We start from the raw sequence: 10,365 nt of genomic DNA, 5'->3' as shown, positions 1-10,365 counted from the left end.
TATTGCTGAGTACAAATGTTTAAATACAACTCACACTCTATCAACAATAATTTATAACCGTAAATATATTATTCAACACCATAATTAGTTGATCCTTAGCATGGAATATATTCCAATCTATTCCTAACCATATATAGCTCTAATATTACAATTACTTATACACCCTTATACATAGACTACTACCATAGATGGAAAATAAATCTCTTTCAATCTCACCATTTGATATGTTATGATTTAATGGATGAGATGAGGCCCCATTATCTCACCCATCTAAGTGACCTCATGGGATCCGAAGCCTATATATATATATATATATATATATATATATATATATATATATATATATAACATGTTTTGTATTATAACTTTGATTTTTTTTTTTTTTGAATGCTATAACTTTGATATTTAATTACAAGATAATGTAAAAAAGAAGACAATGAACAATGTAGTGAATATAATAAATTAATAAATTTAAAGGTAATGAATCTTTGAATTGTAGAAAATAAAGATAATATAAGTAATGAAATTATATTTCTTTTAAATTTTTTTATAATGAATAATTTTTTTTAAATAAAGCATTATAGACATCTAATTCTAAATTAATTAAATGCATATGTATTCTTTTTTGTTGTAGCTACTAATTTATTTAATTAATAAGAGTAATAAAGTGTCATACATACTTTTCTTCAACAATAATGAAATCAATGATTTTTTTTTTTAATCTCCATTCCTTGTTGAGACAAATTGTTTTGTGAGTTTGTCCATAACAATTGCTACAATTGCTGTTAATAGAGGATGATAATAAATAATTTATAATATATGGTTACAATATATATTAATATAATGATATAGTAAAAATTAACTTACAAATTTTTTTAGAAGTTTTCATGCATTGATAAAATTTTAATGTGTAAACTTGTTCAATTGGAGCTAGTAGGATGTTAACATTGTCAGTTATTTGAAAAATGATCCTACCGTTTTAGAGTCCATGTGTAATTGTATTTATGATCAACAACTTTGTAGTTAGGCCGCACAGGTCTGACAATGATTTAAGAACATTGTCCGATAAAAAAATAATAATAGTATAATATTAGTAATGTAATGTACAATTGTACCATTACAAAAAAAAAATATATTAATACCATAATGGCCTAAATCATTCCAATAATGCAAAAGCATAATTGAAATATTAAGTTTTGTTCTAAATAATCAGAAGAAGATTAATTTAAAAAAAAAAAAAAACTTAACATAAATTTGTTTTTTTTTTAAATAAAAAAATTCAAGAAAATCAAATAATTTTAAAGTAGTTCCTGATTTATAATATTTGATGCTCAACTTTGAATGCTATGTATTTAGTCGAGCTAATTATTTGACCAAAGTTTATGTTAAATTTTATATTATATATATTTTTAATACATTTTAAGTTTTTAACATATTCATAATATATGTTTAACAATTATGTCAATTATACTTGGGATGAGGTTCGAACCTAAGATCTTATATAAATTAAGAGTATGTTAAGAATAATAAATAGTTAACGGAATATATGTTTAACAATTATGTCAATTATACTTGGGATGAGATTCGAACCTAAGACCTTATATAAATTAAGAGTATGTTAAGAATAATAAATAGTTAACGGAATATTCCGTTACTAAAGTTTAAACTAACGGAATTTAGGGTTATTTAATGGAAGAAAATAATATAATAGAGGGTAAATAAGGAAAGTCATTAAAAGATACTAAAATCAAAATAATATGAACCATTCATTTTAAGAAACAATTAGTACCGACATTTTTTTGTTCCAGTTAAGGGCCTAACATTATTCGCTCTTATTAGATTTGTATATTTGTATTGTATGTATATTTGTAGATGTAGATGTAGATTTGTAGATATAAATAAATTTAACAACATACGTTCATCCAGTAAAACTTAAAATAATTTTTTTTTCCTTAGAAGTAAATTGTGAGTACAGTGTGTCTGGTTCTCAATATAACATGTAATAGAGAACACTTCTGTGATGATTGGTCAACTTTACATTAATCTCAAGTTTTTAACGAGAATCAAACTCCCGCAATAACTTGTGTTGATTGGTTATTCAACTAAGCATGCCTACGAAGAGAGGGGGCCGGGTGGTGGCAAATTTATTTATTTATTTTTTTGTCCGATCTAGGAAGGGTGGATAGAAAAAGAAAAAAAACAAAAAACAAAAGAACAAAATAAATAATTAGAAAAAAGAATTAAATAAACCCTAAAACTATTTGAAAATGTGTAATTACACTCTTGATCTAAAAAGAAAAAGTTAAGAATAAAAATTTGGTACCAAATGCATTTCTCAAATTGGGTCGATTGCCCTTATTACTAACCGGAGAAATTAGTAATATATATATATATATATATATATATATATATATATATATATATATATATATATATATATAGAGAAAGGCGGGTTCAAGTGCGGCAGTGTCTTACGGTGTGGTTATTTCTTACGGTGCGGCAACACCAATAGTTCACCAAATATGCACCATCAACGTTAGGAAATACACCACACAAAACAGAGTAAACAGAGCCCTGCATCACCAAACACACACCATTAGGTGTGAGTAAAAACACCATACACTGTTCGGAAATACACCATTGGGGTGGTGAGTTATATGATGTATTTTTTTGAGTCTGTGGTGTATTTTGTGATGTTTTATTACATTTCATTGGGGTGTGTTTTTATTACACTGTTGGTGCATATTGTTAACACTGTTGGTGTATTCTGAAATTTGACCGCACCGCCGCACCGTAAGACCCCGCCGCATATGAGCGCTCTTATATATATATATATATATATATATATATATATATATATATATATATATATATATATATATATTGTTTACTAAAATTATATATATATATTGCTTACTAAAATTAAACCATTTTCCAAATTGAAATGGAGAATGTTCTCAAATTTTTTAGAATTTGGAGAAACCATTTAACTAATTCTCCAAATTTAGAGAAATAATAATAAAAAAAACATGAACAATATTGACTATCTTTGCAAACTTTTCTAACTATTTTTTTCTTCGATAAATGAAAAATAAAGACCATGAATGACTAGAACACATTTGAAAAATGTGTTTTATGTTGAAAACAAGCTTAGTATTTCACAATATATACACTTCCCAACTGTTTTGGTTGAAGAGTATGGTAAAAATAGAACTAAATTTCATCCTACCAAACACCTTATGAATTTGAATTTAAACATTTAACTTATTTTGTAAATAGATCACTCCTACCACTCAACTAGTCAACTACGTACACACACATTTTGTAAACATAATTAAAGAATGTCAAAAAAAATTGTGAAGTGTAAAAAATATTATTTGTTTTAAACAATTTCATAAAAACAAGAATAAATTGATATTACAAATATTTTAAATTTATGTTGATAAAAAACTTAATAATGAAGTGTACAATTTCAATATTTCAGGTTATTTTGGTATGTAAAAAAAAAAACTTAATAATTAAAATAAAAGAAATTTACATTAGAAATAAAGAAATATAATTTTGTTAATGTTATTTTTTTTTTGAATAAATGAAGTAATATGTATTTTCTACAAAATTTTAAAATGTTACTCCGTAAACATTTATTTGTGATTCACAATATAATTTGTCCTCGGGTGGTTGGAGTTTGTATGATGGGTGTCTTTAAAAATATTATTTTTAATTTTAAATATTTTTTAAAAAAGAAAAACAAATTATCTTTATATATATTTAAACAAGTAGAAAAATAAGTAACAAAAGTGATAAGAAATAAACTCAACAAAATAACTTATTACTAAACAAATTAGGATTAGGAAGTCTAGTTTTAAACAAATTAGGATAGGACGCTTTTTAGTTTTAGCGCGCGGTGGGAGTATATTTATTTATTTATAAGTAGGAAATAAGGTATGTGGTTCTGGAATTTGCTCTTCTTTCTCTCCTTCCTCTAATCAATCAATCAATCCAGATTAATGGCGGCGGCGACAATAAGGGCCCTGACCGGCTTCTCTTTGCAAGCCCCAACTGACGGAATATTGCGGATTCGGTTGATTACAATACCCCCCGGTTCTACACCCTTGGCCTCGACTGAATCATATTTTGAATTTGACTTCGATCCGGTACTGGACTTGAGTTCTCCGGCGACGGCTTTCTCCTTCTTTTCCGACAAGCTCGCCGAAGTGGATTCTGGGGTGGGCGCAGAACATGTCGGTCGTATAGCGACGTTTGCTTTCGACCATGTGAGCAGCAGAAATTGGATTTCTGGGTTGTTGTTAAGGGTCGTCCTAGAAACGGAAATGGATCATAGGAACTATGAGGAGTCTGAGAATGAGAATGGTATGTCGGAAAAGACAGAAGAGGTTAGCAGCGATGAGGAAGGTGAATGTTGCTCTATCTGCTTGGAAGGGTTTATGGGAGGGAAAATGGCCATTCGATTGTTGCCATGTTGGCATAAGTTTCACAATGGGTGTATTATTCCATGGCTGCGCAACAACACAACATGTCCCATTTGCCGCTGCACATGTACTCTACACCCAAAATTTCATAAAATGTAAACATTTTTTCATTAATCTTGATTTAAAACTATATTAGTGTACTTACAAGGTTAACATACATTATCCATATTTTTTTTTTTTTTTTTTTGAATGCTACTAGCTCTATTACATTGTAGTATCTGTTCATATACTTTCTCAACCTACTGAAACACAGAGAGCTAATAACGCCTCCACTGAGGCTCGAACTTACAACCTTCCAAATGGAAGTCCAACCCGGATACCATTAGACCACATAGTCCTGGTAATTTTACCACTTTTAAAATAACATGGAAATTTGTGTGTGTATGTTTTTTTTTTTTTTAAAATTTTATATTTTGCACACCGTATTTCAATTCATTTTCCCCTTAATTCCTTATTTCCAACCAAACGTCAATGTCAAATAGGCTACTGAACTTTTACACATTGTGCAATTGAACCATCGAAAAAAAAAGTGTGCAATTAAACCATTAAAAGCTCACAAATTGTGCAAATAACATTTTTTACCATTACTTTCAAGTTGTCCTTAAATATGATGTCATAATATCAAATTATATATAAAAAATTATTTTAATTATTTCTTAAACAAATTAAAAGAAAAAAAATCAGAAGAAAGTGGAGTATGTAGCTAGTTTCTTTCTGATAATGATTGCTTACTCATTGAATTGAAGCATTAATTAGGAGCGGATCGGAGCTACAAATTAAACAACCATGGTGGGCGGGCAGTAGTGAGTTGAGCTACAATTAACAATGGCTACCTCCACCTTAATTTTTTTAATATTATGTTTTTCTTTTAATTTTTAAAATAATAATTAAAATAATTATATATATATAATTTGACATTATAACATCATATTTAAGGAAAATTTGAAAGTAACTTGTAAAAAATGTTATTTGCACAGTTTTTGAGTTTTTAATGGTCAAATTAGTGAGAATTACACACTTTTTCTGTTCGATGGTTCAATTGCACAATGTGTAAAAGTTCAGTGTCCCATTTGACACTTTTTCCTTTATTTTTTTGTTGAATTTGCATTGCACCAAGACGTTTGGTTGGAATGAAGGAATTAAGGTGGAAATGAATTGTAATTCAGTGTGAAAAGATCGAATAAGGTGGAATAAAGTATGAATTAAATTAAAATTACATTGTTTGATAGGGAGGAATAAAATTATTGAGAATGGAAATGGAAGAGGTGATATAAAGACTAAAATGCTCTTGTGTAATAATATTAATATAATTTTCAAGGGCAAATATGTCATTTTCTTCCTTTTCCATTTTCTTTGTAGGGATGAATTGCAATTCATATGGGGGGACCTATATATGAATTGCAATTCATTGAATTGAGAGAGTTGCAATTCATTGAATTGAGAGAATTGCAATTCCAATTTCCTCTAACCAAACAATGTAGTTTATCATTTCATAGAATTGCATTGGCATTGAATTGCAATTCATGCCAACCAAACACCCTTTTAGGGATGAATGGAAGGAAAAACTATGTAACATTGAGCTTGTCTTTGTCCTGGAATTTTGCCGGGAATTGGTCGAAGGGTCACCGGAGTAGGTCAAAGTGTCGCCAGAACCCTAGTGACCTGCAATTGCAGGTTTTTGAGTTTCAATACTTCAAAATAACATGTTTATGAGTTTAATTGCAACATTTGAAAGTTTAAGAGCTTAAATGACTTTTTGAGTAAAGTTTAAGGGTTTATTTGATCTTTTTAAACATGTGATCTGTAATATTGAAGTGATGTAGAGAAAATAATGAAGAAATTGTAAAATTTAGTGATGTAGAAGTAGAACCCATTTTTAAAAGTGAGAGAGTATTGCACGGATAAGAATAACCTAATGTATGAGTTATGAGAATTTCATAAAATGTTATATGATTCGTTACTCTATTTTTAAAAGTTCGTAAACATTAGAAAAATGTAAACAGATATTGCTAGGGAAATTGTCTTTTCCTCATCCAATACAACTATACAAGCCACTACCTGAGACTGCATCTTTCCCAAAAAAGAAATGAATAAAGAATGGCAAAGAAGACTTCCAATAATACAATTTGTTTATTCCATGCACCTATTGCTTTCTTTCTGGTGTTGCTACTTGCAACAATTCAATATTCAGTTGGAATGTTTCTCCTGGCTGCATTATGAGAAATTTTCACCGGCTTAACCAAACAAAACAATAACTAAGAAAAGCCATGATGTATATGAAAATTTTAAGTGCCAATTCCTACCGGTGCCTTTTGCACGAGGTACAACTATCTATGCTTTTGAGGTTTTATCGGGTAGTGTGGCAACAAGAGTTGACAATATTTGGTACAACCTCAAAAGTATATCTCGTTCTACCTAGTCCCAATATATATATATATATATAGAGAGAGAGAGAGAGAGAGAAATTGAGGATCATATGAAAACTATGCCTTGAGAACGTGAGAACTGTATGAGTGTACATAATCTACTACACGAATGCACACGCAATTACTCTCGGGTCTTTACTGTCATCCAGGCATGCCTAGGAGTAGATTGTGTGCACTCATACAGTAGTTCGTAGGTTCTCACCTAATGCATGGTTTTCATGTAAACGCAATCATATATATATATATATATATATATATATATATATATATATATATATATATATATATATTGTATAGTAACATTTGACTAGATATGAAGCAATGTGTTTGTTTCTGTTCTTACTGGAATCTCACTCATTCCTTTTGGGCCATATCCTTCCTCTGGAGGAACTATCACAGTCCTCTGCACAGTAATAAGGTGCAAAAAAAAAAAAAAAAAATGAAATGAAGTATTTTGATAGGTAAGGCGGTTTGAATAGAAAAAGAAGAAACATATATATCATAATACCTTCCCTCCAACTTTCATTCCTTCAGTTATTTTGTACATGGCTTTTGGAGGTTTTGGGGCAGCCTGAGCAGAAAATAAACCATTTGGATTGTCAACAAAGTCTCGCTTCCGCTCTTTCCCTGGTGGAGCTCCAACCTGGAACTCATATGGCTACTTAAGAATAGATAGAACGAAAGCTAGCATCAGCAATTTGTCCACCGACTTGATTCGACAAGTAAAATGTATATACATTGCAAACTTTGTATTAGAAAATGTAATAGGAACCTATATATATTGAGTGTCATATCTTTAAGTAAAATGTGACATGATTTTTCATCTATTTATTCCTCTTGTTTGACCTTTTCGATGCAGTTAAAGTTCTTTTCCCCTCCTATTTTTGCCAACATTTACATTTTTTGGGTGAAATATGCAAGCCTTCTTTATCTTTTGTCATTACATAATCCATTTGACAGGTCCAAGTTTCTGAAATAACATTATGGGATAATTTGAACTTCCCAAACTCCTCAAGAACTTAATCAGCTTCTAATAACATTATGGTTAATTAGTTTTTTTGTAACAGTTTATTGCTCCAAAACACTAAAATTCAAAAAGCTGCTCAAAGCAACATTTTCAATAAGCTTTTTGAGAAAGTTATTTTGTATGTAATATATCAACTAACATCCATTTAAAAAAAAAAAAAAAAAAAAAAACCCTATCAACTAACATTTAATTTACCAAACATATTTCTACAATCAACTAATGCTATCAACTAGTCAAACTCACTAACTCAATCAGCTAACGACTATTTACCAAACACCGCGTTATGATTCTCACAGATGCAAATTACCTGTGCAATAATGCGATTGCCAGCCAATAGTTTTGATTCTCGACTTGAAACTGCAGTTATACCACGATATACACAGTCGAAATGCACCTGCAAGGAATGGATAGCAGTGAGGAAAAAGGTCAAGTTTTGATACAGTACTTGTTAGAAGTGAAAATTAAAGAAGTGAAAAGGGACCTGCACAGTTGATCCTTTTTCAGCCACAGGGCCACTTCCTTCAACAAGATCATAATATTTCAGCCCATCGGCTGCTCCAAAACAAATCAATCAGTTAATACAACAACAATTTTGATCATTAACTGTGCTTTTTATCAACTAACTACTCCGAATAGTACTTAGAGAGATTATCTCATACATTCAGAAAGACCTTCTGATTCATCAATTTCATTAATTACAAAAGATAGTATTAGTATGTATAAAATCACTTAAGAATAGGTCAACAGAAATTTCAGTTTAGAGGAATGAAGGAAAGCAAAATTGAAGAATAAGGGAAAGAAGGAGGACTAACAGGTAGTGTTGTAGTCTTCGAGAGGAATGGTCTTCCTGTTGCGCCTCTCCCTGGCGAGCAAAGGTTGCGGCGGCGGCAGCAAAGTGAGAGGGAGGACTGAGATGAGAATTAGTGCAGACCTTCTTGATATGATTGGTGATGCTTGCTGGGTAGGTGTGTTGGAAGGGCGAGTTGGAGAATGCAGAGAATTGGCGATGAACCATCTCTGAGTGCTATGTGTTGCAGCCATGAAGCTGAATTTGAAGCTTGGCGATGAATGCTCTGCTCCACACTCCACAGGTGTGTTTATGAATTATCCAAAACCCGCCCATCTTATTCTTTAAGACGGTGCTCCCCCACGTGCGTGTGAAACTAATGTCTTCCGCAAAAATATACATTAATCTTTCCTTAAAATCCACTTATTTATCGAGGGTCCTGAACTATGGTAAATGTAGCAGCGTGGACCATAAAGTAAGTATTATTTTATTATATTTTAGTTTCATTTGACTATGTATCATGGTCTAATTGTCACTTAGGAGGCATGACAATTTTACTACGGCCACTCACGCCAACTAATTTGATTTTTAATAATATAAGATTTTGTACAAAACATTCAATATGTAAGATTTTGTATTCACTTTTATTTTGTACACAATGTATATTCATTACAACACTACAAAGTATAATTCTTATTCAACTATCGTTTCATTTGACAATATACACTTATGAAACAAGCTATTCAGTTGCAATTTTTACACACTGTAACTTTTTTAGGGAAATGAATTGTTTTGGCTATGGTTGCAATAAAAATATTGTTTTGCCCTTAATTTTCACGGCTCAAACGAAATATCTTAACGGAAGGACTACGGCAGGTCGAATTCGAAATTCAAAGGATCACGGAAGGTCGATTTAAAAATTTAAGACTAAAAATGACGAAATCACCCGAACCTTGACTGACATTTACTCAAACTAAAATATCCTAACTAACCGATTTTAATCCTCCAATATCCCCACGCAAGCTGATATATGTCCTGCATATACAAACTTGGTTAGCCTGATATTTCAAGGAATTGAGTTAGAATGGACAATGGTCCATGATAGATCACTAAAATTCAAGCCTGTTTTTTACAAAAGAGTAAATACCTAAAATGATCCCTCGACTATAGCTAAATTCACAAATTGGTTCTCGACTTTCAATTTCAACCAATTAAGTCCTTAACTTTGTAATTTTAACACAATTTGATCCTCTGTCTATTTGACCGTTTGTTGACCGTGATTTTTGAGGATATATATGTAATTTCATGGTCCATCGTCGGGTTTTTAAGGTTCCGGTTGCATTTTCAGACCGTACTGTTACATTTGAATCCACTGCCGAAAGCAGTCTACCAAATCCGGTCGCCTTTCTTCATCCTCTCATTGGATTCAATGTAGTTGAGTTCGTACCAGAGCGAAGAAGACGACGTGTTTCCAAACCGGTGCAACGTCATCCTAGAGGCCTCCACGTGCTCCGACGAGAGCTGAAGGTTCTTCTGGAGATCGTCGATCACAGTCAATAAATGGTCAAATAGATGGAGGACCAAATCGTGTCAAAATTACAAAGTTAAGGACTTAATTGGTTGAAATTGAAAGTC

The 10,365-nt window shown here is 31.1% G+C and overlaps 1 protein-coding gene across 1 annotated transcript; it reads right to left on the bottom strand.

Moving 5' to 3' along the window:
* Positions 1–6,483: 6,483 nt before the first annotated feature.
* On the bottom strand, positions 6,484–9,103 carry LOC109181415 (peptidyl-prolyl cis-trans isomerase FKBP18, chloroplastic). Its single transcript, XM_019331176.1, has 6 exons — positions 8,756–9,103; positions 8,425–8,495; positions 8,251–8,337; positions 7,425–7,574; positions 7,260–7,319; positions 6,484–6,699 (listed from the first exon to the last, which is right to left on the bottom strand). Exons 1-6 carry the CDS (start codon positions 8,982–8,984, stop codon positions 6,634–6,636), a joined length of 663 nt encoding a protein of 220 aa, XP_019186721.1. The 5' UTR covers positions 8,985–9,103; the 3' UTR covers positions 6,484–6,633.
* Positions 9,104–10,365: the final 1,262 nt, after the last annotated feature.

Source organism: Ipomoea nil, unplaced genomic scaffold (genome assembly GCF_001879475.1).
Source record: "Ipomoea nil cultivar Tokyo-kokei standard unplaced genomic scaffold, Asagao_1.1 scaffold1043, whole genome shotgun sequence".
Lineage (NCBI taxonomy): Eukaryota > Viridiplantae > Streptophyta > Magnoliopsida > Solanales > Convolvulaceae > Ipomoea > Ipomoea nil.
Note: the sequence above shows the minus strand (reverse complement) of the source record. Positions and strands in the feature narration are given on the sequence as shown.